This window comes from Nannobrachium achirus (genome assembly GCF_963921795.1).
Source record: "Nannobrachium achirus genome assembly, chromosome: 12".
Classification (NCBI taxonomy): Eukaryota; Metazoa; Chordata; class Actinopteri; order Myctophiformes; family Myctophidae; genus Nannobrachium; species Nannobrachium achirus.
Window position 1 is genome coordinate 50,756,251 of NC_137832.1, and position 27,712 is coordinate 50,783,962.

At 45.0% G+C, this 27,712-nt stretch overlaps 1 protein-coding gene across 1 annotated transcript in view; it reads right to left on the reverse strand.

The window, feature by feature from the left end:
* col27a1b (collagen, type XXVII, alpha 1b) overlaps positions 1–27,712 on the reverse strand; it is a gene marked incomplete at its 5' end in the record, with an annotated part of 126,785 nt that overhangs the window by 33,024 nt on the left and 66,049 nt on the right. Inside the window, 16 exons of the mRNA XM_080738725.1 lie at positions 698–751; positions 12,453–12,506; positions 14,578–14,631; positions 14,751–14,804; positions 14,958–15,002; positions 15,259–15,312; positions 18,543–18,587; positions 19,157–19,210; positions 19,298–19,351; positions 19,923–19,976; positions 21,519–21,572; positions 22,324–22,377; positions 22,706–22,750; positions 22,950–23,003; positions 24,616–24,660; positions 26,942–26,995. Of these exons, the coding sequence (XP_080594851.1) occupies positions 698–751; positions 12,453–12,506; positions 14,578–14,631; positions 14,751–14,804; positions 14,958–15,002; positions 15,259–15,312; positions 18,543–18,587; positions 19,157–19,210; positions 19,298–19,351; positions 19,923–19,976; positions 21,519–21,572; positions 22,324–22,377; positions 22,706–22,750; positions 22,950–23,003; positions 24,616–24,660; positions 26,942–26,995 (828 nt within the window). The remainder of the gene's footprint in view (positions 1–697; positions 752–12,452; positions 12,507–14,577; positions 14,632–14,750; positions 14,805–14,957; positions 15,003–15,258; positions 15,313–18,542; positions 18,588–19,156; positions 19,211–19,297; positions 19,352–19,922; positions 19,977–21,518; positions 21,573–22,323; positions 22,378–22,705; positions 22,751–22,949; positions 23,004–24,615; positions 24,661–26,941; positions 26,996–27,712) is intronic.

Here is a 27,712-nt window from a genome sequence, read left to right on the forward strand (position 1 = left end):
CTACCTTTTTTCACCGACGAAAACTAGATAAAAATGTATGCTATGATGATAAAAACCAAGACTAAATATATTGACCATCAAATAAAAACTAGACTAAAATGTCAGGGAGGGACTAGTGGAGAAGAGATCCAGAACTAAGAGACAAGTCATTTTATGCTTGGTTGTGTGCAGATGTCACCAAAAATAGACGATCTACAAGCTCAGGCATTTCAACGCCATCACAGCCGGCAAAAATAAGTTTTACTCAACTAAATCAACTGTAGATTTAGTCGACTAAAATATTTTGGTATTTAGTCAACTAAAACTAGACTAAAAGTAAAACCCTTCAGATGGCTAAAATATGACTAAAACTAAATGGAATTTTATTCAAAAGACTATGACTAAAACTAAATCAAGATTTGTAAAAGATTTGTCAAAATCTAAACTGGATTGAACAACACTCTACAGAACCAACAACATGGAAGTTGAGCAATCTTTTGCTTGAGGGTTCTGTTGTTGGATCTAAAAGTTGCCAAGAGCACCCCCTATAACATGCTTAGAAGGAGAAAAAAAAAGTTGCCATGAAAATAGACTTGCATAAAGGTTTTACAATTTGTGTCCCCTCACTAAAATGCAGATAATCAAAGTGAATAATGGTTCTGAACAGAGCTGGCCGAGGACCTGATCTTATTGGGAACTTTTTTACACCTTTCCTTACCTTCAGTCCTGCAGACCCTTTATGGCCCACCAGCCCTTCAAGACCCCTGGGGCCCTGTGGAAAACAAAGAAAGTACAGGAGTAACGCATGTGTTTGGAATAATCAGTTATTGTACTCACACACTGCATCACTCTATGAAATGTGAAATCTATGAAATGTGGAATCAGTGGTGTTGGGCACAATCCGTGTCGGTTCCATTAGTACACTTTCTGAGTCAAAGGAACACTGAGGACTTTACTGTGACCGTGACCATTGGAAAGACACCACTTGTGGCTTCTTTGCAAATAGTAATCATTTCCAAAATAGGTCCACAGTACAGTATATGACACTGTAATGCTTTGTTTCATCTTATTTCCATGAACACACACACACACACACACACACACACACACACACACACACACACACACACACACACACAGTGGCACTGTGGCGTCTAGCCGCGCCACACTGGGGACATTGTGACATTTGAAAAGGTCACGGGGTGGGTGGGAGACCTATAGATGACTCATCCTTGCCTCTCAGGTCAGGCCGAACGGTCAGTGGTCTGGTAGCATTATATACTGTAAATGAGCGTTATTGTACAGTACAGTTGGGGGCGGCAGTGGCCCAGGAGGGAGAATGGCCACTTGGCAATCAGAAGGTTCCCTGTTCGATCCCAGGCCCACCCTGGGTTAGTAGTGTCGAAGTGTCCTTGAGCAAGACACTGAGCCGGAGAACCCCTTAACTGTTAGCGATGAGCAGGTTTGTGCCTTGCACGGTTTCCTCCTCCAATGGGGTGTGGATGTGTGGGAATGGGTTGTTTACTGTCAATATTCCAGGATGACCTCCCACTTGGGTAATGACGCCCCCTGGCGATCATTCAGAGAAACTACTTCAGCTCCCGTACTAACGTAGGTAGGAAGGGCCTGTCACTCAAACCCGAGTGACCCGCCTCCAGGCTATATAAGCCCCCGGAGGCGGAAGTAACATCCTCTTTTCACTCTCTGCGATATCACATTCAGATAAGTTGAAACTCAGCCTTGTATTATTATTCTTCGCGCATTAGCCTAAAGCGGTGGCATTGGAGTCGCCCACTGGCGAGTGTTGAATTAACCCGTACTTAAGAATACTTATTCTTGTTCCGTCCTAAATCGACGGTTATTTCCTTTTATAACAAAGGATTATTACTGCTTGTTCAGGCCTCCGCCCAAGCAAGCGTGGCATAGCATTAGCCGTTAGCTTGTTAGCTCGTCTGCTATTGTTAACGTTAGCTACACTGCTTACCGCTTGTTCAGGCCCTGCCCGAATCAAGCGTGGCCTAGCCTTAGCCGTTAGCTTGTTAGCTCGTCTGCTTCTGGTTAACTCTATCTACAGTGCTTCGCCATGGATCCTCTGGCCTTCCTGCCGAGGCAATGTCCAGGCTGTCCAGGACTCATCGACGGACAGGATCTTCACCATCTCTGTGTCGGCTGCATGGGCGTTGCACACGCCTTCTCTGCACTGAGTCCTCAGGGGAGAGCAGGACCTTTCTGTGACTGCTGCGTGGCCTACGACCGCGATGTACTGATACACCGGTTCTACCTAGCCAGGGCAGGCCTCGGGGCCTGCGCTCCACCAGGTGGGTCCACTGCTCTCAACCCCACAGCCCAGTCTTTCCTTCCCCAGGCGGACCGCACCGTTGGTCAAGGTGCGGCGCTGCCTTCCGGAGATCCGCTTGGCAACCAGCGCGCCATTCCAAGTCAAGATGGCGCCGTGCTACATGAGACACCGCCTGCCGCGCAACCGACCGCAGCTAGCTCCACTGTCACTGGAGCTGGCGGGTCTGGTGAAGTCGCCGCTAAGAAGGCGACCAAGAAGGCTAACATCCAGACGAAATCTCCGGTAGCCTTTTCCCCTTCGGGCGCGGTGCCCAAAAAGAAACGCTTGGATGTGACCGTCGGGGACGTCCCCCTCGACGTGAGCATCACCAAAACAGTCCAGACCTTCAGGCGAGAGTCGGACCTGAGCTCCTGTCAGAGCGAGGGTTCTGGTTCTGAATACTCTGGATACACGGCCGAGGAGGAGGAGGACTCCGTCGATGACGAGGGTTCTCGACTCACGGTCACTGTGAAAGGTAATGCCCCTGCGGCTCCAGCACGTCAACTGGACGCCGCAGGGAGCTCCCAGGCCTCCTCAGGCACCACTGCCCCTCCACCCGCCAGTCAAGCGAGTGAAGCGGGAGCAGAGGACGTCGATTCTGCAGCAGAAATGCTGGATCATCTCACAGTCTACATGAGAGCTCTGGCCAGAGTTGGAGAGGAGTTGCCACCTCCTCTCCCCTCTGAAGAGGCCGAGGATGATGATGAAATGCCCGGGCAGGAGCCTTCGGTTCCCGCCCCGTATGTCCTCTCCAGGCTGCCGCTGGTGAAAGGTTTCACCAAGGCCCTCCATTCCTCATGGAAGACACATAAAGACCCCAGGAAGCTGCCTTTTTCTGTGTTGGATTTGGTGGGCGGTGCGGAGGCAGGCATGTCCACCTGCCCTAACCTGGACCACCTGTTGGCACAATCTTTTCTGAGTTCTGTCAGACCCCAGTACAAAGATGTAGGCACGGCTAAAAACGGGCCGTTTGTTGGCCCCGTCGGCACCAACCCGCCGGGGTTCACTGTCCTGGAGGACAAGCTACAGTCGGACAGGGCTCGTAACGCCTACCGGTCCGCTGCTCTGGCCGCTAAGGACCTAAATCTGATCCAGCTCTTGCTCGCTTCCACCAAGGACCTGGTCAAAGGTCTGCCCACGGGGGAGCACACAGCTGAACTGAACACTCTATTTGACATCATGCTGAAGGTCAATTGGCATGCGGTTAAGTGGATGGGCAGGTCCATGGACTACAACCTCCAGTCTGAGAGAGCCCGCTGGCTCGACTATGTCGACCTCGAGCCTAAGAGGGACGTGGGCGAGAAGCCTCTAGGTCCTCGCGGGGAGATGTACAAGTCTCTCATAAACATGGAGAACAGTCCCACCACCCTCATGGGTGGGGGCTTGGAGCTGCTGCAGGGTAGAGTTACCTTCTTCAAGGCGGCTAAGGACATCGTCGAGTCCACCACAGTGCCACAGGATGAACCGCAGCAAGCTAGGAGGACGTCCCGCTCCTCCCGCGCCAAGGAAAGGGGCCGCTCTGCTTCTTTTAAGAAGCACTCGTCTTCCTCCAGGGGAGCCTCTGCAGCCAGGGCGCCTGACAGGCCCCGCAGCAAGGCTGTGGTTCCCGAGCGCGCTCAGCCGCGCCGCCCGTCCAAGGATGGCAGGCAGCAGTCTTCATACCGCGGTGGCCGCGGTAGGGGACAGCGCAAATGACACTCTGAAGAGGGGAATTGTGCTGGGGCGGGGGTCCGAGGTGTCTCTCGGTCCCCCTCCCCCCAAACGAGGGCGTTTTTCGGTACCCCGTGTCGGGGAAATGAAAATGTTAATTTTGATGCCTCCTGTGTCGACAATAAACATGTTGAAAGAACAAAGTCTGTCTCTGTCCAACTCTCTCGCACTAGCACAGACGACCCCATCGTGCATGCCTCCTGTAGTAATGATGAAGTCCTGTCAGGACTCGATAATCAATCACAGGTTTTATCAGAAACCAGTAATGTTAATGTCAAACAATTATGTGGTTCCTCAAGCGCGCGAGTGGGATATCCCTCGCGTCGACAATATGAATCCTTTATGCATGCCTCCTGTAAGAATGATGGAGTCCCGTCAGGACTCTTTAATCAGTCAGAGGTTTTATCAGCAACCAGTAATGTTAACGTCAAACAATTATATGGTTCCTCATGCGCGCGAGTGGATTTTCCCTCGCGTGAGCGATGCTATGAATTTAACCTTGAGTCAGAAATTCTGTCGGCCTACTATGAGCCCGGGTCAAGGGACAAGCATAAAGGCCTTAGAGCAGGTATTAAACGTAAAAGTTCCTCTCCTGTCAGGGGAGAATGCTTTAGTTGTGGGCGAGTCTGTTTATCAGTCGAATCGCTTTGCTCTTCCTGTCGCTCTATCGAGCCAAAACCGAACGCTTCCGGTTTCACCGGATACGGATTCGCTAGCTCCCCGCTTCCGGTCCGGCCGCAAAAGAGCTCCGCTAGTCAAGCGGTACAATCGGAAGGTGTTCCCACCTTGCGGCCTATTGAACCCCTGCGCTCCGCATCCGGGTGTCCCGGATACGGATACGCAGGTTCCCCACTTCCGGTCCCGCCGCAAAATAGCTCCGCTAGTCAAGCGGTACAACCAGAAGGTGTTTCCGCCATGCGGCCTATTGAACCCTTGCGCTCCGCATCCGGTCGTTCCGGATACGGATACGCAGGTTCCCCACTTCCGGTCCGGCCGCCAAAAAGCTCCGCCGTCACGGAAGCACAGTGGTGGGGTTTCTCTCGCTCAAAACACGCTAGCACGCTGTGCGCGCCAGTGGAAGTTATGCAACCCGAGCCATTGGGTATTTCGAACGATAACCAGGGGTTACAGGTTACAGTTCGCAGATATACCCCCGCTTTCGAGCAGGGTTATTCATACCAGAGCACGTGGTTTAAAAGCAAGTCTTTTGAGAGAAGAGATCAGCTCATTGCTAAGCAAGGGTGCTATAGTGGAGCTGGACAGGACCCAATCCCGCATGGGATTTTGGAGCCGTTATTTCCTGGTGCCCAAAAAGGGGGGGGGGCTACGTCCCATCCTGGACCTAAAGGCACTAAACGTGTACCTGAAGAAATACGTTTTCAGGATGCTAACAGTACCCACCATGTTACGGTCGGTCAGGCAAGGGGATTTCCACTGTTCAGTGGATCTGAAGGATGCTTATCAGCACGTCCAGATTTATCCCCCACACAGGAAATTCCTTCGGTTCGCCTTCGAGGGTCGCCTGTACGAGTATACAGTACTCCCTTTCGGTCTGTCACTGAGCCCGAGGGTTTTCGTGAAAGTGACCGAAGCAGCCATCGCCCCGCTGAGACAGCAGGGCGTCAGGTTGGCGACGTACATCGACGATTGGATGATTTCAGCGAGCTCCGCCCACGAAGTGGCGCGTCACACACAAGTGGTTTTGGCTCACCTGAAGGCCTTAGGTTTCATAGTCAACCACGGCAAGAGCATGCTGACTCCAGCAAGTCGTCTTACATTCATTGGGGTCCTTCTGGACTCATCCGACATGTCGGCCCGTCTCTCAGAGGAGAGGGTGGACAGGTTTCGGGAATGTCTCGACTCCTTTCAAGTGGGCCAGGAGGTCACTTACAGGAGTTGCATGGTACTGACGGGAATGATGGCTTCCGCAGTACATCTGTTGCGTTTGGGCAGGTTTCATATGAGACCTTTTCAAAGATGGATGTTATCCCTCGGGATCCCGCCCTCCTTGAAGTACAAGAAGGTTACGGTTTCCCCTTCCTGCGCGATCGCCCTGTCTCCGTGGCTGGTGGAGGGGTTCCTCACCAGCGGAGTCTCGATTGGCGAGGTGGTTTCCCACAAGTCGATCACGACAGACGCCAGTCTCAGTGGATGGGGAGCCACTTTCGAGGGGCGCACAGCGCAGGGGCTTTGGCCTCTGGAGATGAGGGGTCGTCACATCAACTATTTGGAGTTGATGGCTATACTCCTGGCGCTCAAGCATTTCGAGCCTTGGATTTTGCATTGTCACGTCCTGGTCAGGACAGACAATACGACGGCCATGTTTTATGTCAACAAACAGGGGGGCCTGTCGTCGTTGCCACTGGACCGTCTGGCTCGAGAATTGACGGTTTGGTGCTTGTCGCGCCTCAAGTCGATCAGGGCCTCACACGTCCCAGGTCTCCTCAACAGCGGAGCAGATCTCCTGTCCAGGGGAGGTCCTCGCTACGAGGATTGGTCTCTCCACCCCAGGGTGGTGAGCCAGATTTTTCGCAAGTTTGGTCAGCCAGTGGCGGACCTGTTTGCGTCAGCGGAGAATACGAAGTGTCCGTTGTTCTTCGCGGTGAAGGGCAGTCCCCCCTTGGGGTTGGACGCCTTAGCGCACACGTGGCCGAGAGGTCTACTGTACGCGTTTCCCCCCTTCGACTTAATCCGACCCACTCTGGAGAGAGTCAGGAGGTTCGGTCTGGAGATGCTCCTGGTGGCTCCCTACAAGGGCACGTGGAGATCGGCGATCGCCCCTCTCCTTTGCGAACCGGGTTGGCAGCTGCCTCAGTGCAGGGACCTGTTGAGTCAGGCCAGGGGGGAGATCTTCCACCAAGACCTGCAGGTCCTAGACCTGTGGGTTTGGCACGTGAAAGGTTAAACCTGCTGGCAGCCGGTTTTTCTTCTGAAGTGGTTGATACCATTCAGAGTGCTAAGGCGCCCTCTACGAGGGCGTCTTATGATGGAAGGTGGAATGCCTTTGAGGACTGGTGTGAGTCGCGTGTTCCACCTGTGGTGGCTCATGTGGCGTCAGCCCAGGAAATTCTGGAATTTATGCAGAACCGCTTGAGAAGTGGTCTAGCATTTTCTACCCTTAGGGGGTATTTGGCGGCTATTAATGCCTGTCACCTGGGGGTGGCGGGCAAGGCACCTTCTAAAGTCCCGGAGGTCATCAAGTTCATGCAAGGAGTTGAACGTTTGAGGCCGGTGACTAGGTCTTTGTTCCCAGTTTGGGATCTGCAGGTGGTTCTAGGGGGCCTATGTCGGGCTCCCTTTGAGCCGCTTGTAGGGATGCCTTTGAAACTTTTGAGTTTCAAGACGGCTCTTTTGCTGGCTTTGGCCACGGCTAAAAGAGTTGGTGACCTGCAAGCTCTCTCGGTGTCTGCGGAGTGCATGCAGTTTATGAACAATGATCTCAAGGTGTTGCTCAAGCCTCATCTTAAGTTTGTTCCTAAGAACATGGTGGTTCCTAAGGAGCCTGTTGTTCTTCTGGCTTTTCATCCTCCTCCGTTTGTCTCGGTGGAGGATGAACGGCTGAATTGCCTTTGTCCTGTCAGGGCATTGAAGGCCTACTGTGACAGGACTGCTGGTTCTAGAGCTTCTTCTCAGCTCTTTGTAGAAATGGGCAATGTTCTTGTCAGAAAGCCGGTGTCTAGACCCACTCTTTCGAGGTGGATTGTGGATGCTATTAGGCTGGCTTACTCTAGTGCGGGTGTGGAAGTGCCGGCGGCACTTAAAGCCCATAGCACTAGGGGTGTGGCTACTTCGTGGGCACTGGCAAAGGGAGTCTCCGTTCAGGAGATTTGTGTTTCGGCGAATTGGTCTTCGCCTTCTACCTTTGCAGCCTACTATCACCTGGATATCGAATCCTCTTCGCTAGCGCATTCGGTTCTGGGTGCAGTTGCCTCCTCTACGTCATAGAGGAGTCGGATCTTCCCCTCCCACAGGTGGGCATGTAGCCACCTGGGGTATTTTGGGGGGACCCTGTGTTTTCCTTATATAGTGTGTCTTACTTATAAGGCGGACTTGTCCTTTTCATTTAGTTGAATGAGGCGGAATTCGGTCTGTCAGGGTCTCTCTTTATTTTCTCATGCCTTCACACCCAGGTCCGGTGGGCCTGGGACCTTCTGGGTGATGGGTCACGCCCGTTTGGGCTGTGCTCACCCGTATGAGGGGTGTGTGGGGGTATGAGAGTAGGTTGTGGCTTAGAGGGGAGTTTAAGAATCCCAAGTGGGAGGTCATCCTGGAATATTGACAGTAAACGGTAGGTTCCGTACGGAACCATTGTTTACTTAGATATGGAAGGATGACCTCCCACGTAATGCCCCTCTGTTTCACTGAATGTGGCAGAGAGTGGTATTAAGAGGATGTTACTTCCGCCTCCGGGGGCTTATATAGCCTGGAGGCGGGTCACTCGGGTTTGAGTGACAGGCCCTTCCTACCTACGTTAGTACGGGAGCTGAAGTAGTTTCTCTGAATGATCGCCAGGGGGCGTCATTACCCAAGTGGGAGGTCATCCTTCCATATCTAAGTAAACAATGGTTCCGTACGGAACCTACCGTTGTTTTCTTTTAATTGTTGACTTTTCAGAAGTGCGCTTATTTGCTATTGGTATTGATTGTGTTCATTTTCTGCTCAGGCATTGTACAGTACATTCCTCAGAGGGGTGGAGACAAGTTGTGATTGGAGTAAGGTTCTGTGCTCTTTCTGACTCCCAGGTGGTTGAAACGTTGCGCCTTAATAAAAGTAATAAAGGTTTTGGGAGCTTGAAAGCAGTGTGCGGATGTTTTATCTCTTCTTTGGATTAATTTACCAGTACATCTAAAGAAGCCAGAATAGAAATACAGGTTACAATTTAGTAGACACTGTTGCTTCCGTACCACTGTTGCCAATAATTGGGTGTGGGTGAAAGATTGTGGGAAACAACCATCACGAGAGGAACAGTCAATGCGTTTTTGAGTGGCTATAGCTTCAACAGGGGACAACTATTGCTACAAGGTCATGAGATCAAAAGCTGTTGCACAGACAGCTCTTACTCACAGCTGCCTGCTCTTTTCTTGGCCACAGCAGCATAGTCAGAAACCTTGTATCTCCTTTGCGATGTGATGCATTGTGAGCTTGTAGATGGCATATTTTCACTATAAAAAAACTGTACAACTGTAGGTTGTATAAATATTTAACGAATGAACCAAGTATACTGTAAAGTCTTAAATAGCTCTAAAGAGCTATAGCGTTTTTGTTTAGTAACAATGGCCTTCACCTCTCCATCACTTTAGTAAACATAAAATGCATTTCAGATAACCATTTTCAGAGAGAGAACTCTCTGAAACTGGAACTGGAACACTACAACTTTGAAGCAGATAAATGTGTTCTCCCTCCAGATTGGATGAAATTGGCAACATAGCTGAAAATTATGTGTTTACTAAAGAGATGGAGAGACTCCCGTTAGTGAACAAACTAACAAGCAATTACTGTCAGAATATAGAGCTTTAATTTTGTAACACAAAAAATAACTTTTGTACAAATGTCTTCTAAATCTTAAAAGTTTTCTGAAAAACTTATGTTACTATATCAGTTGTGCTCAAAACCTTTTCATATCAAGGACCCCCACATTAAATGTATTTGGCTGTGGACCCCCATCTTAAAATATTTAGTTCCAGGGATCCCCAGAAGCAAAGGTTTTTGTAAAAAAAAAAAAAAAAAAAGATTGTTGGAAGATATTATAATCACAGATTTGCAAACATTTTCACGATTTCTCAAAACATTACATAAAAAATGTAGCTAGAGCTGGACATCATTTAGCAAATTCAAGGTTTTCTCTTAACTTTCTAGTGTTAGTCATGTTTTCCATCTTGCATCAAGTAGAATCCTCTGTAATTATGATAATCTAAAATCTATTTTCAAAAGCCCCACTGTAATTTCCTCCTATTATATATATATATATTTTTATAGTAATTAAATATTAAATTCAATGATTGCGATTTTAGGGGAACCATGTGAAACCAATCTACTGAATGAAATGCCCTAATTATACCATTTATGAATATTATATCAATTATTCATTTAGCTCCAGGATCCTGCTGTGCTACCAAGGGCTATTTTCCATAGCAAAACTATCCTTCCATTAAGATGATGTTGTGTTATTTGCAGACATGGTCGTGTAGGCATGTTTTCCATGCAAAGAACCTCCAGGGTGTTCTATGAATGACATTTCTAAACAAGGAATTTTGTGTGTTTGAATGTATGCAGGGGCAAAGTTGGTTTTTCAACTTGCAAATACAGTCATAATAATTTGTCCTCCAACAATGTTCCCCCAGAGCGTATTTCATAATTAGCAAGAGTTAGGATCCCTGTGAGTGCCAAGGCGTGCAATAACAGTATAATTGGCGACTCTTGGTAATTTCCTGTACATGACTTTGATAATTATCTATTATTATTATTATTATTTAATTTATTTATTTCAGTTTTTACAGCCAAAATAGAACAAACTGTTGTACTGTGTTAAGTCTAACAATGGTAAAATTGGTTTTGAAGATTGCTGTGTTATACTGTACGTATACTGAATATTGCTTAACCACTAGAACCTTACCTATTCTGGGAATGTCATGAGAGGCCAAAGTAATAACAGATCTACAAACTTAGTTGCAACCTTGTGGATCGGCTATTTCTGTTTAAATATATTTGGTGTACAAGGAGGAGGGCCAACGATGGCTATCCTGATCACGTGGACGTGGGTTCACAAACGTTCCTCACAGATCATTATGATCTGTACAAGGACAGACCCCTGGGGAAGTGTATCGGTTTAAAATAATAATAATAATGTAACTGCATTACCTGAAAGTAAGAGAGAATGATTAAAGAAGCTGTTTAAAAAAAGATTTGAGTTCACTTCGCGGAGTACTTTGAATATTAAGGCAATAGAAAAATGCATAACTGCTGTCATGCTCCGTGATTAGCCGTGAGTGCCAAGTAGAGCTGGCTGCGTGACGTGGGCAGTCTCTCAAGCTGACAGTATCATCAGACAGCCTTCCAGAGCACAGTCAAACAGCCAGACAGATGGGGATTACACACCATCTGCTGGTGCTGAGAAATGCCCTTTCAAAGGAGAAGGAGACATCAAAGATTCTGTATCTGCAAGTCATGGAAGCTGTCTGAACTAAGCTTGCTTTACTTGAATCAAACTCACTTGAACCACTAACCACTTGAAACCCAGTGTTCCTGTGCTTGGGGTGAACATTCTGTGAAAATAGATGATCTACTGTACAAGCTCACGGCGCATCGCACCGCTTAATCTGCTTTCTGGTGAAGGTACTGTATTTAGTGAAAGCAAGAGGGGGCCCAAGTATAGAGCCAAGTAAGGTCACGTTCCTGCCCTCCACCATGCATGGAACCTTACACATTCTGCTTCCATACGTTCAAATGGCTTTAATGCTAACAAAACTTTTGTAGGATTGTGTAGAAGAAGACATGTTCCTAAATAAATGTGTTCATACAGCTACTAATGAATGTTGTTTCACCACCTTGTTATTTTTTTCTTTTTTTCTTTTTTTTTACGTCATGACAATAATGTGTGTTTCATTTGTATAGTATATATAGAGTTATTTATGTGATATCCTTCCCATGTCTCCTTGCCCTTTGTTTTGGGAAAGGTATGCGTATCTGTGTTTTTGGCTAACTAATATCTAGATAAATGAAACGAAATACAACAGAACCTTTAGTTCGAGCGTATCAGGTGTTCACCATCTTACCCTCCTGCCCTTTGGTCCTCTGACGCCAGCAACGCCCCTCGAACCAGAAGGCCCCTGAATATGAGGAGATGTAAATTCTTACAATAATGGCTAAAACAGATTATGAAAGATACACTTTTTAAAGAATGACACTTGACAGCCAATAGTCATACTTTCATCTTAGCTTCAATAGTTAAGATGAAAGTTAAGATGTGCATGTGCATATAAGAAGCAGGCATGCATATAATATGCATATGAGAAGCATTATGCGGTGTCATTGACATTTTCTTAATTCTAACCACTTAGGCTGAAGCTCAGAATTGCAACGGCTGGCTCTTGAGCAAATTATCATAGGATAACCACTTAAGCTCCATTTAAAAACTCTAATCATGTGGTTCTCGGACTTCATGTGGCCAGCCTGTGATGTCAGTCATCACACCCCTTCATCTAGACTGAGTGGCAAACCATTGAGCAGCATGGAGCATTGGAGTTTGGAAGCGCTCGTTGGAAATCACTCAGCGGTCCTGTGTACCACCTGTTTCCAAATTGCACATAATGCAGGAGGCAACAGGATGTGGCGTTATTGAAAACGAGCGCTTCCAAACTCTGACACGTGCAAATGCACAGACTTTGTTGACAGAAAGTAACAAATAATGGTGAAAGTACAAACTCACTGGTATGCCTGCTTGTCCGGCGGGCCCGCCCCCTCCAGGTGTTCCGGGATGCCCCTGATGAAGAGAGCAGCAACATGAGCCTCAAAAATTATATCTGCATAAAAAATAAACTGTAAAGGCCCATTCCCACTGGGCCAGATAACAGATAAAAAAATCTCTTTCTCCAGATATTTTTCCATTCAAGTGGATATAGATACAGATAAAAAAATATATCTATCACAGATAAAAAGAATATCTGTGATAGTTATATATTTTTTATCTGTATCTACCATCCACTTGAATGGATCAGAATATCTGGAGAAAGAGAATTTTTTATCTATTATCTGGCCCAGTGGGAATGGGCCTTAATCCATAACCTTTTTCATTTCATACCCGGGATTCAAATCCAGATCGCCCAATTAACAACTTAAACCCCAGCATCTGTATTGTGGGTAAACGCTTTCGCGAAGCTTACCCCACAATAACAGAAAATACACTAGCATAGCGCCCTGAGGGACTCCGGTCAACCATATGGGGGATTAACTGGTTAAGCGGTTATACCAGAGGTCGGAGGAGATCTCATTTGGGAAGGAAAGATATTTCCCTTTGAATGTCAATCAATGTCTCTTGTCAACCAGTAGGTGTCCTACCCGACCACGTGGTCTAAATGTCTCAATAGACGTGCAGAGACCATTGTTGTTGTTATTTATATTGTATTAATATATTCTACCATACAGATTGGTTAAAATACCAAATGTAGCTGTCACATCAATGCATTGTTTTATACAGTGCTGAGGTTTGTACATTAGTCCTAAGAAAGGTACGTGAGAATAGCAGATTTCCAAAGCCGGTTTTGGATTTATGCAGAAAATAAGACCTGTTGTTAACGAGCCTAGGAGAGTTTCACATTCTGCTGTCAATTCTGAAGCCGGTTATGTGCTTAGATTAATTACTTGTGTTCATCATCATAAAAGTTTGAGTCGGGGAGATTATCTTGTCGCAGAAACAGTATTAATATCATACTGTAAGTCTATGTTTGCTACAGAGCTTATTTTCTCATTTTATCCAAAACCCAGTTCCACTGGATATCAGCGAAGGGAGCTAAAGGTGCCATAAGTGATATCTTTTGATTAAAACAAAAGTTTTTTGGTTTATTCTGATCAATAATCATTGCTATAATGTGTTTGCCCTGTCTCTCCAGGGCTTTAATAAACAGAAAATACATTTTGTAATGTCAGGAGAGAAAACCCATTAAATCACCTTCGATTTTATTGTGGTCCAATTCCAATTTTATCTGTTATCTCACTTTTTGGTGGTTTCATCACCTCAAATTTAAAAACAAACACACAATAGCAATGATTGCTATCAGAATATAGAGCTATTGAGTAACAGCACCTTTAACGTCCGGGTGGCTTACAGTAATGTCCTCACTGTTAGCACTCTACTGACCAACGATCATCATCTCCATGTTTGACAGGTGTTGTTAGATCATCATGTTGGCTACAAGGACATTTGAACCACTTTCCACCGTGCATGTTTTGGGCAGGTCGATAGTTCTTATCGTCACTGTCGGGCAGAAACCTGTTCTCCATATTCTAACTTTTTGCGTTTTCTTTTTCGTAATTTATCGCCCTACTCAATCATACTCCAGCGTCACACAGATCCGCAAGCTTGAAAGTTTTGAGCTTGTCGAACTCTGCTACTTTTGAATTTGAATTCTACAAGTTTTGGACATAACATGTTTCAACCCGACATAGAGACAATATTCAAATATAGAGAACATAGCAAAGCTCACAATGAGCTTGTGGGCTTTAAGATCAGCTATTTTCAATATTTTTACACCGTCATGCGACGAATTATAACATATTGAGCTTATGTGGCCAACCACATAAATCCTGTTCACTTCCTAGAACCCAAGCGGTCCCCAAAGTGTCTGTTTTCTCTTCACCAAAAAATAGCCCCCAAAACAGCTATCTTCCTCTAAATCTTCCCCTATTTATGACATGCCCAGAATATAGACGGTAGGGTTCAAGCGATTAAAGTGTCCTCTCAATAGAAGCCTGTCCAATCCCCCAAATACACACCCTACCCATTTAGACTTTCACACCCCTGCGTAAGAGAGACGGGGTCCAAACTTACTCCTTACCATCGCCCCCTTTTCCCCTGCCGGCCCGGGGAAGCCTGTGTCCCCGCGGTCCCCCTGAAGAAACCAGACATCCTTGTTAGAAGAATATGATCCACCAAAATAAATTAACACGTCAACTTTGCATGCAGACAACAACAAAAGTAGGATTTACGACAAAGTAGGACAGTGATAACCTTTTCTCCAGCGATGCCCGTCTCCCCAACAGGCCCGATAAAGCCAACCAGACCCTGTGGAGCAAAAATTGGAAAGTATGTTGTCTGACTTTCACATACTTCTTATTATTCTTTTGAAATCTTCTGCAGAGCTGTAGGGTATCAACAACAAAACTCTCTCTCACACACACACACAAACTGTGGAAAAAGAGCAAGTAAAGCCTTTACCCTCTCGCCAAGCTTTCCAATCTCGCCACTTATTCCGGTCTCACCCTACAGCAGAGGAAGCTAATTAGCATATTATAAACATATTCATGCTTCTTGCTTTTCAGCGTGAGTCATTACAGTGTAAATGTGCTTGGAGGCCCATTCCCCATGGCGGGGAACGGCAGTATTAACATCTAATTTACACTCATTTGGGATGACACATTATCATAAAAAAGTTGTGCAGTGGAGGAAGAGTGTGTTCTGCTAAAGAGGGGAGTGTGTTTTGGGGCTGGTTGGTGTGTTGTTGCTCATTAGGCCTGACCTTGACTCCCTCTGGCCCTGTCGTTCCGGGGAACCCCTGCCTCCCCGGCCTGCCCTGAACAGAAAGACAAAATGACACGCCGTACCACAGCTCGGCAGCATAGACCACAACAAAGTCACTGTGAATTGTATACAGTACACACATGTGAATGTGTACACTACATCGTGCCAACCACCATGTTGTACAACATAAACCAGATATTTTCCTCCTGAACATAATTCAGATGTCGTTGCTGTCGGGCAGAAACCTTCTAAATGAATGCCATTCTTGATTATTTATTCTTCACTGTAGAATGATTCTGTGACGCTGTAACATTTGAGTCCTGAAAAGTAACAGTTTTGGACGTATGAGCTTTCTGCCCGGCAGAGACAATTCACGGTAAATCCAAACACTGTCCATCATCTTTATCTGTTGCGTCTGTGCTCTGTGATCGTATGGATGATTGTATGGATAAACAGGTCTCAAAATGACAACTTTTTAGCACATAAATGAACACGGCAATATATGATAAACAAGTCTCGGTACTTAATTTGGGGAAATTGAACCTGCATCCATCATATATTATCAGTGATGGAAAATCTCTTTAGCTCGTTTGTGTATGCCAAAAGTGTGATTTTGAGACATTTTGAGTGAATGGTACAGTAGCTCCATTTCCTCGACAGACAATATTTGGATAACTGAAGCCAAAACAAACAAACAAAAAACTCATCTTGAGAAATTCAAAAAGCTGTTGGAAGTTGGAACCCATAAACACCCCAAAAAAAGACAAGCAGTTACTCTATCAAAGACTGCTTTTTACTCCCCAATAAAGCCTGGGCCAAGTGTCTACAGTATTATTTCCATAGAACATAATGTGTGGGTTGCAGGTTGGGAGACGTCAGTGCTGCCAATGCAGAGGTCATGACTTTTATTGGACTCATCCAGTGCCATTGTTTAACCTCAGGCGAGCTCCAGGCAAGCTCAGCATGGAGACTACCATGGAGGTCTGTCTAATAACAGGATCCGTACCAGTGGTGGAAAAAGTACTCAAATGTTTTACTTAAGTAAAAGTATCAATACTGCAATGCGGAAATACTCTGTTACAAGAAGAATTCAACATTTACTTGAGTAAAAGTACATAAGTATTGGTATCAAATTGTACTTAAAGTACAAAACTAGAGAGTACTCATTATGCAGAAATGTCCCATTTCACAAGTTTTAGAATGTATAACAAATATTTGAAAATAGCAGATCTACCAGCTCACAATGTGTTGCATTGCGACGCATTGTGAGCTTGTAGATCGGCTATTTTCAAATGGTTGAAGACTCGAAATGTATAGGGCTGAAGTGGTTAATGTATATTTTGTAATAATAATTAAAATCTACAAAGTGACTAGTAAAAAAAATTGTAGGGAGTAAATATTTGAGATGTAGTGGAGTAGTAAAAGTACAGAAAATGTCAAATACTACAGAACTTAAGTAAATGTACTTAGTTACTTTACACCACTGCTCTGTACCAGTATGCAACATGGTCAATTCAAAAACAAGGCACAAAATCACATGGCTGGTCTGCATTGCTTGTGTTATTGACTACCAAAAAAAAACGACATTTCACTATGCTGGAGAGACCATATGAACTCTAAGCATCCCATTAGGATAACTGTAGTCCCAGAGTTCACAAAGGAGGTATACCCATTGTCTGTGCCGTTTCATTTTCCCGTGTGTAGCTTAATTTGATTGGCTATCCTGCCACCTTCCAGGATAGACATAAATACATAGACGCCTCATTGGCCACTGGGGCCGCACGTCAATGCCGTCCCCGTATTAAGCAATGCAGCTAAACCATAACTCCACTGCAAGGAATACACCTGAGTTGTATATACAGGTATCTGAGACTAAAACCTTTTTTCTGTTTTATAATCATTACTGTTACTATCTTTGTAAGATAAGGTGTAAAACTGTAGGTTACTAGCGTAACCCCAGTTTTATGATAAGACACGCAAAGTGACTGCTATGGGAGAGCGCTCTCTGGTGTTCACGACAGAGGGCGCTTTATCATGACATATTATACATACATATATTATACATATATTATACATATACTGTTAACAGTATGCCTGACATTTGTAACAAACCAAACTGCTTGAGAATTCAGTGAGTGAGTTTTAAATGTGGAGAGATGGTGAGCTCCTGCTTCGATAGACAATATGGTGGCCACGATGACCTATTGCCCCAATGAACAGCAGCAGCCTATGCGGCATCTACGTGTATCTGTGTGCCTTCAAGAACCTAAGGTGAACATCATCATTGTAGAGAAGATGGTAATGGTGGCTCCAGTCAAAAACGTAAATGGATTTTAAGTGGTTAACTGGAAACACACACATATGGTATAAATCAGTCCACAACAGCCACTTGTTGGTATCTAAAGTATTATCACAAAAATTGTACTTCTCAGATATCATGTGAAACAATATTGGCTGCGTTTGGTTAACGTAGCAGCATATTTCCACAAGAAATAACTTAATGCAGAAAACCAATATTTGTACTGTGTTTACATTCTATAAATGTCTGTGTACAGAGAGATGCAGAGCTCATCTGTCATCCATCCTGACAGTGATGAGCTTTTCGTGACCGCGAGAAGCCATAGCAATTTGCTAACCAGTCTGGCTGACGTGAGTGCACAGTAAGCATAGGACGTCTATATAAATAGCTCCAGAACAATAGAGAGACACTCCTGCCAGGGACCTATCGCACACTACTGGCCATATTTATACCACTTATCATATACAGTATATACGGTAAGCCAAACATAAAGTTAAGACTACAGACACCTGGACCCCTGGCGTGTCAGATGCGGTGTGGCGTGTGGGGGTGGCAACTGTGCTACTATTGTATTTCCTGCACCTAACCCTAACCCTGGTGGACAGTAACTAAGTACAGTACATTTACTCAAGTAAAAGTTTTACTTTTTACTCAAGTACAATTTTGACTTTTTTTTTTACTTTCTTGGTGAAAACTAAAGGCCTGGCAATAGTATCTCTGAAACCTCAAAAATGTTCGGTGAGTTGCGATTTCCGACGTGCAAATTTCCGATAAATCTTTTTCTATATTCAGACAGTAATCATTGCTACAGACAGAGTGTTTGTTCAGTAACAGTACAATAGCAAGACAAACCTAAAGTTAAAGTCAGACTGGTGACAGATGCGGTGCGGTGTGTGGGTGCTACTGGAAGTATGCTACTATTGTGTTTGTTCTCTTATATTGGTGAGCAGTCTTTATCCAGATGACATCCAAATGACACTCACCTCCAGCCCAGAAGGGCCAGCTGGCCCCGGTGGCCCCTCATCACCCTGGAGGGACAACAATGGCTACTGGTCACTCACGACATGAATGCAAAGGACACATCCTACGTACGGTACAGTACTGTATGTACCAATACTGCATAGCAGGTGGTTCTCAAATATTTGGTAGAAATGCACAAATTTACCCAAAGAGTAACACAATAAACGCTAGAAAATAGTCAAACAAAACAGTGATTTCAGATCTGGAAGTGTTCCGGAAGTGTAATTTCCGACTTTTAAGGCAGAATGAATTAAAGTTTCTCCAGAAACAGGCTATTATCAAATACGGAAATACCCGCATGATTTGTTTCGTTTTGGAACAGTTCTTATATGACGTGATCCAAGATTCCCCGATGGGAAAAAATAACAACAGGACCCAGGGGGATGGTGCCCTCTAGCGGCAGTGACGTTTAGATTCATTTACACTCCATCACGCACAGAGAATAACAATCTACAAGCTCACACTTACAAGCTGTGAGCTTGTAGAGCGGCTGGCTATCTCCGGTGTGTGACAACATCGTATGGTGAGGAATGAATCAAGGCACACAAGACTTTCAAGAAACTGAACTCAAACCCACCTCGATCCCAGGTATTCCTCTTGGGCCAGGCAACCCCCTTAACCCTGGCTTCCCCTGGAAACGACAACACAACACAAGCTTTTTACCGATTGATATCCAGTAGGATGCTACTATACATAAGTGGGATGCCACTATACCAACCTTGGGTCCCTCAGGGCCATTCTGTCCAGGTGGGCCTATGTCTCCGGGAAAACCCTTCGGGGAAAAGAAATGCCAGAAAATGATCAACAATTTCTTCTCAACACAGCAAAATAATAGTGTTATATTTACTCTCTGAATTATACTTAGTTGCACATGGATTTCACACACCTAAAATAGCATATCTACAAGCTCACAATGCAAGCATTGCAGCGTGACACACCCACGCACAACAAGCCCTATTCACGGCCCGCCCACTCAGCAAATTTCTCAGCAACTTCCTGGTGCTGACGTCAATTTAGAAGGGGAAACTATGACAGAAATTGCTGGACTTAAAGCTAACAAATCATTTTTTCAAACGGTAAAGTAAATTATAACGCTTTGTGCCTTTTACTATCTTGTGTTCTTGATCATGCTAGCCGTATTTTATACTGTACTATTCGGAAATTGCATTAAATTAGCGATTTCTGTGTTAACTCTATAGGCTTAGCAGGGTTTTACCCCTTCAAAACGTGACTTCAGCACCGGGGGGATGCTGAGTGGGCGGGCCGTGAATAGGGCTTACTACAGTAAGTAAAATCAGGCTCAGAGTCAATGAGAAAATTCAGTTTACTTTAGTTACTCTTACCTCAGGACCAAGAGGACCTGGTAAACCGTCAGGGCCTTTATCACCAGGTTTGCCCTAGAAAACATCCATCCATCCATCATAATAATATCACATATTTCATGCCTCTGGGTGCTCTGTAGAGCTTATAGTGACTTACTATAGGCTACACAGTGAGTGAAAAGATAATATCAGTGAATCAGTTCCTTGAATCGATTGCTAATCAGAGCAATTTTGTGACTCCATACAACAAAGTATGAAATAGGAACTTAAGTGCCAGTTCACAACTTCGCTTACTACGTTTTGAGTCTGAGAACATACATTTTTGATATACCGTGTCCGGTATTAACAATGCAAGCTCCAGTATATTGTCCGTCTTTAAACCCCACCTGCCACTGAGGCTCTTGCCACCTTCTGAATTCAGCTCCTATTTACAATTAGCGATTTTAGGAATTTAGCAGTGGGTCCTTGTGAGCAAGTGTGAGATAGGAAAAGGCAGAGTAAGCGCAAACTCCAGTCAACAAACACCAGGGTAAATAGTCACAGTAGTTGTTGAGTGCAGAGAGAACAATGTAGGGCCTCAAGAGAAACCATAGACTACCAGGTAAACAATGTACCCAGCATCTGTCCAAACATCTGGTCAAGACAAAAGTAACAAAAACATATGTTCGATGTGTTCCTATCTAGGCTTATCCTAGTCTTATAGTGACCTCAATCGTACGCCTCACCGCCTTTATTTTGTCATTATGTACCACCAGGGATGCAGGAGCAGGTAATTTGGCTCAACATTTGCGTCGGTGTGCAATCCGCTACCTCCTGATGCTATGTTATGCTCCGTAGAGAAGGCCTAGACTGCACATTCAGTTTGATTGTTTTGTGTGTGAATGACTGTATAAAATAAATTAATTTGTTTTACAATTACAATGTACAATTCAGGCATTTAGCAGACACTCTTTTCCAGAGTGACTTATATGTGCGTAGTAAGTGGCATGAATCCTAGTATTTTCAGTTTGAACTATAACAATTACCACTAAGACCCCGAAGGGCGAAACAATTATTAATGTGAGTGTCCGCATTGATAAACGATAACATTCTGTAAAGAGTGGCACCAGGCACACACTGTGCCGTCCAGCTGTGTCAGAGCCCTCACAGACGGGCAAAGAGATATCTCTGTGGTGCAGAAATTGCTCGGAAAGTGATCCAAATGATGTTGTTTACGAATTATATTGTTGACATTATGTTTGTGGTGTGGACGGTGCCATTGCCATTAGAACGAGTTTTAAAACAACATATTTATGTTTATCGTTATATATATATTTACATACCACGTTTTAGAAAAAGTGTCAAGTACACAGTGCTGGATTTGTGTCACAGAATCTCTTTTAACGGTCACAACCAATTAAGTATGACTGTTCCCTGATACTGTTCTAGAAATGAAGCTGTGAACTGGCACTTTGAAACATGCAAAACCTTTCATTGCATTGCAAACAATTAACAGTGGTAACGGTGATTGGTGTTTTTGTCTGGCCAGTATGTCCAGATGTCTGGGCAGCCGATTCATGGATTCGGTGACTGTTCATGCACAATATAGCCAGTATTTCACTGACGGTGGGAAAATACCTGTGGTCCAGGTTTTCCGCGAGGACCTGGCAACCCCGGTGAACCTTGGATACCCTATAAAATAAGACCACCACAGTGTGAACATGGCACTGACACACGGACAGATCTCGCTCGAAAAACAACAGGATCATATTTTCCCATACATTTGTGGTTGTTAAATTGGGGTTTGGGGACCCCCAAGGGTCTTTGGGGGGTTCCAGGGGGTCTGCAGATTTTTTTTAAAATTTAGCATCAAAATCAGTTTAACTACTTTGACCCTACAGTATACTGCCAAAAATCGAAAACGAAATCTTTTTCAAACATTTTAACAAAATAAATGTATGTGGGGACAAAATATATTCATTTGGGGGTCCCCGTCCTTGATATGAATGCGTTTTAAAAACTCTTGTGATAAATATAGCCTGGATGCCTGCCTGCTAGCTACGCCACAGTATGTTCAGTAGATTGTTATGTCACTTCGGTTCTCAGTCTGGCCAGCCTCCGCTTGACTCGTATTTCCGAAAGTCACCTGTTACGTAGGCCAAGTTGTTGCCGATTGGATGTTGTTCCAACAAGTCAGAGTAGGGTTAGGATAGCTACGTCATCAGCCAGCGATTTTCTCTCTGTTGACCAAAGTATTGCTTGTTCGACACTCGAGATTTCAGAGCAGAATACTGCTTTTATAGCAAAGTGACAAAACAAATACAATGAGCGTAGCGTAGCAGGCTGGTACCCAGGCTATGCTAAATGACCAAGCTGGTTGGATCAAAGCAAGGAAAACAACAATCAATCAAGCCTCTATCGCGTGAAGCTAAAAAGAAATAACCTTGTCTCCCTGGAATCCGCGCTCTCCCACCTCTCCGGGCAAGCCGATTTCCCCCTGGGAAAAAAAAGAAGCAATAAAACGAAACAAAAACATAAGAACATTTATCAGAATGCAACTTGAAAGGTGTTCAATAGGCAGGAACCGCCAGTGTTGAACAGTAAAATCCCCGGTGTTGATTTATCCATTTGTAACTCATAGAGGGTACTATTTGTACCATCTCAGAATTAAATGAACACTGCGAGGATCTTACTGTGAACCACTCAAGTCGACACTGTCTGCTAGCTTTTCCCCCGAGTGCGATGTGCGTATAATGTGATGTGGTCGTCTCTAGCATGCTTGGATGCAGGTGGTTAATAGACTAAGAAAGACATATTCAGATCACCTTATCACCTTTCAGTCCTGGTTCCCCTGGATTGCCTGGTACTCCCTTTGGAAGAAGAAAAGCCAAAAAGAAAAGGAAGAAAAAACAAAACAGGAACATGATGAATGAGCGGCCCCTGGTATTTCCCTATTAACTAGAGTTTAAATGCCCCAGCGTCCCCTTTTCCAAAACCCTATTCTCATTACATCCAAATCAAGACCAGAAAGAAGAATGCTTAAGCTACACATTTTTCGAGGACGTTTACCTTGAGTCCTGGCGGTCCGGGCAAGCCCATCGTGCCAACAGGGCCCATGTCTCCCTGCCACCAACAACACAGAAGACACACACACTTAGAGCACGGGAATGAGGGCATGCACGCATACCATAATGCCATTAGGACGCAGGGGCGTCACAAGTGGGGGGAAAGTGGGACTGATGAGTTACTAGGGCCCAAGGTGGAGGGGCCTTAATTATTTTATACTTTTAGCTATTGAAAAATAGCAGATCTACAAGCTCACAGCGCGGCACCGAGTGCCGCGCTGCGAGCTTGTAGATCTGCTATTTTTTGAAAAGTCGTGAAAATGTGTGCAAATCTTTGAACATTTGTAACTCAAATGTTGCTTCTGGGGGGTCCCTGGAACTAAATGTTTTGAGATGGGTGGTCCGTGGCCAAATACATATCATTTTTGGGATCCTTCACATGAAAAAGATTGAGCACCAGTGACATAGAAACGTAGGTTTTTCAAGAATTTGTGAAAGACTTTTCACGATTAAAAAAAAAATAGCAGAGCTACAAGCTTGCAGCACGGCACAACAGTTAAAGCACAAAATAACGCAGTGAATCCTTGTACCCGGGGCCCAGAGTTTGGTGAGACACCCCTGTTAGGACGACGGCCAGTCTCAACATTCAGCGCACGCTCCACCAGGCGTACAGTGACCTCGTAGCGCCTACAACGCGTGGAGCGTGTTAGCAGCCATTGTGATTCGGTTCATTGCAGGACCAGCAGCACATGTGTGGTGCGTACGCTGGGCTGAAAAGGGGTCCCTACAGAAGGTTTTTGGAGGCGCCTGGTGCAAAGCTGCGGAGGAGGTGGTGCACAACAACACTGGCTTTTTAACTGGAAACGCAGGTTTAGCTGACATGGGTGTCTGGACATGGGCTGACATGGGTGACATTTTTTATTACACTAATTGTCCTTGACAATGCCGTTGACAATGTTGTCTGCAATATGGTTAATATTCCATTTCTTGGTTTTTGGTGAAGATATTTGGTGTAAAGGGAAAGACCTTGTAGAACCCTGAGGGGCCAGATAAATATAAATATAGAATAAAATGCTTCAATCCAATCTGGCTATGGTTCACAATTGTGCAAATTGATGTAATAGAATCAGTAGGAAAGAAAGTCCAGTTTTGATAATCCCAGGTAAAGTTAGATCATGTTGAATGCAGGCTGCTCCAGACAGTGTTTGCAAAATGAGTCAATGAGAGCCAATGGTCTCTCTCTCTCCCTCTCTCCCCCCCACGCACGCACGCACGCACGCACGCACGCACGCACGCACGCACGCACGCACGCGCGCGCGCACGCACACACACACACACACACACACACACACACACACACACACACACACACACACACACACACACACACACACACACACACACACACACACACACACACACACACACACACACACACACACACACACACACACACACACACACACACACACACACACACGATCATGTCATTGACAACAGATGCAGTCTCATAAAGAAGCTGGGGAATCAGTCTGACTACATATAGCTTGGTGAACAGCACCCTCTAGTGGCCAACAGTGGACTCTCGTCCATCTATGTCTTTGGCAGGGAGGCTTATGTAAGGACTCTTGTCAATCTACGTCTTTAGCAGTAAACAAGTTAATACTCACAATCAGGCCTGCAACTCCGCATGGGCCGGGAGCTCCCAGTTCACCCTAGACAGAGAGAGAGAGAGACAGGAAAAGAAAGCGAGAGAGAGAGAGAGAGAGACAGAAAGACAGAAAGACAGCGGGACAGAAAGACAGAGGTGGGGGGGTTCAGACTCCATTCAACACAAACACTACTGTCAGACAGCTGCACAGCTGTATGGAGGCACGTGTATGTATGTATGGGAACATGTGTCACTGCGTGGGCAGTCTATGCTGAGCAGTGCACATAATCAGCTCAGTCTATACTGTCTATACTGTTTCTTTGTGCGTACGTACCGTGCGTGCGTGCGTGCGTGCGTGCGTGCGTGCGTGCGTGCGTAACCCCTGCTGGCTCATGTAATAAGTCGCTCCCATCGTAAGCCGGGCGTAATGAATGAGGTTCCGGCGCTAAACTCTGAGACAAGCATGTCATTCAACATCTATCGCGTTGTCACACGCCACACTCGTATCCTCTCTAAGCACCAGACCCAACACACAGCGAGAGAAAGAGAGAGAGAGGACGGAGACAGGGACAGTGGTGGAAAAATTACTCAAATGTTTTACTCAAGTAAAAGTATCAATACTGCAATGTAGAAATACTCTGTTACAATTAAATGTCCAGAATTAAACATGTACTTGAGTAAAAGTACAAAACTATTGGCAGCAAAATGTACTTAATGTACTAAAAGTAAAAGTACAAAATAGCAGATCTACAAGCTAACAGCGCGTCGCGATGCGACGCGCTGTGAGCTTGTAGATCGGCTATTTTCAAATAGGGCTAAAGTGGTTAATGTATGTAAAAGTACTTAGTTACTTTACACCACTGGACAGGGAGAGAGAGAGAGAGACAGAGACAGTGAGACAGAGGAGACAGACAGACTGAGACAGAGATGGCTGACACACAGCCTAGTGTGCCCCCCCCCCGCCCTCTGTTGTGTGTATGTATGAATGGAGATGCATTCAGCCAAGTGGAACATCCCCTCTCCCCTCTGCTGTGACAGGAAATGAGGCTGGAGAGAGGTCCTCGGAGGTCGGCCAATCGCCATCTAATGCTACACTCGTCAATGGAGAACCAGCGAGGGTCAAGCTAAGGGAAGTTTAAAGGGACAGTGAGCCTCCTGGTGTTGTCACAGTGTCAATTACAATTTTCAATTCAAAGGAGCTTTATTGGCATGAGAAAACATAAGTCTGCATTGCCAAACAAGTGTCTGAAAGTGTCTGAGTGTAATGAAAACTGTAAAAAATGAGGAACATATTGACATTAGCCGTGTAATAAACACAAACATGTCTTGGTTTATTAAACGGCTTGGTTGAGTTCTTGATTCTGATTGGTCCGTCGTTGAAATCAGCAGTGTGTTATTTAAAAGGCTGATGCCTAATCAACGGCTCAGAGCACCTGTGCATGGCATGCATTTTGTGCCGTATCCAACATAAAAACCATGTAAACAAACACACAAGTGACATTTAAACTAAATGTTGCTCTCAAGAATGTTTAAAAAAATATTTGAAGCGAGAAATAGACGATGCAGTAACAGAAAATGGATTCTATTTGACCAACACTTCCTTGTTTTCCAAGGCCAAGTTGCGCTGGGGGACGCCCAGCACAACACTTGCACTGTAAGCAAGCCAGGAAATACTTTGTTTTGTTTTTAGTTTTTAGTCAGATTATAAATGTAATTGGGTAGCCGTTATCAGCCTGTCAGGATTTTTATTTCTCGATAACAACCGCTGAGCCAGACGTGAGTGAGTGAGTGAGTGTATGATGACTGCCAAAAGGGTCAACAGGCTCATAAAACCCACTATATAGTTAGTTCTAAAATGAATATAAAAAATCTACAGGCTCACAAGTTGTGAGCTTCTTGTAGATAGTCTATTTTTGCTGGTTTTGGAAATCTTTGCACATTTTGCATCAGCATTTTCACCTATAATGACATGCCTATAGGGAAACCAGGTTGAAAAATAACCTCCCCAACCTCCTCCTTGTGGCATTTATTTCTTCACGTCGTTAAATGTATGAACTCTGTGGATTGTAATATGGTACTGTATATCTGTTTATCTTAACGTATGCCCTCCAAGGGTTCAATGTTATGTTAATCTAATAACTCTCTATTTTAGACTCTGCTTCAGGGGGGATGGTGATCTAAAATTCTGTGTAACGCTTGCGCAGAGCAGAGTCACACAGCTAAATTGGATTAAATTGTTTATCTTGATGAAAGTGTCTGACTGTAGTGATTAAGTGTATTGAGCAGGGGATTCAAGGGTTAGGGACATGTTTCAGATAATGTATCCATCATAATCAATAACTTACTGGGTTCCCATCAGGGCCTGGCGGTCCCTTCTCTCCCAAGTCCCCAGGAAACCCCTACACACACACGCACGCACACACACACACACACACACACACACACACACACACACACACACACACACACACACACACACACACACACACACACACACACACACACACACACACACACACACACAAACAAACAAAAGAAAACAGAGAAGAGAGAAGTCCTGTCATCAAACAGGCCTTTATCATATTCACAGTACTGTATATGTTTGATCACAGGCCTCATTTCGAGGTTGAATTGTTTGCTTGTGTTAGGAGCGGCAGCCGCCACACAAAGGCACTTCCCCAAACAAGACGTTTTGCATTGTAAAGCCCAGCTAAATCCCCAGCAAACACACAACTCAGCACATCATTCCTAGGAGACCGGCAGGAAATTCCATGGCTGAGGCTTTCCGAGCAACGGGCCATGCGTGTGCGTGCTGCTTGGCAGCGAGCGCCAGTGGTGGAATAAGTGCTTTGATTGTTTTACTTAAAGTGGCAATACCACAGTGTAAAGATAAACACTCAGATCTGATCTACCAGCTCACAACGCATCACAATGCCATGCATCGTAATGCATTGTAGAGCAGCTGTTTGAATATACAGTAGCTGCTCTACAAACTCAAAATGCTAAGTATAAAATAGGGCTAAGTGTTACTTACAGTAGCTGCATTTTTTGTATTAATAACGTAAACCTGTAAAGTAACTGGTAACTTGTAACTGAAGCCATCCCACAATTGCGGT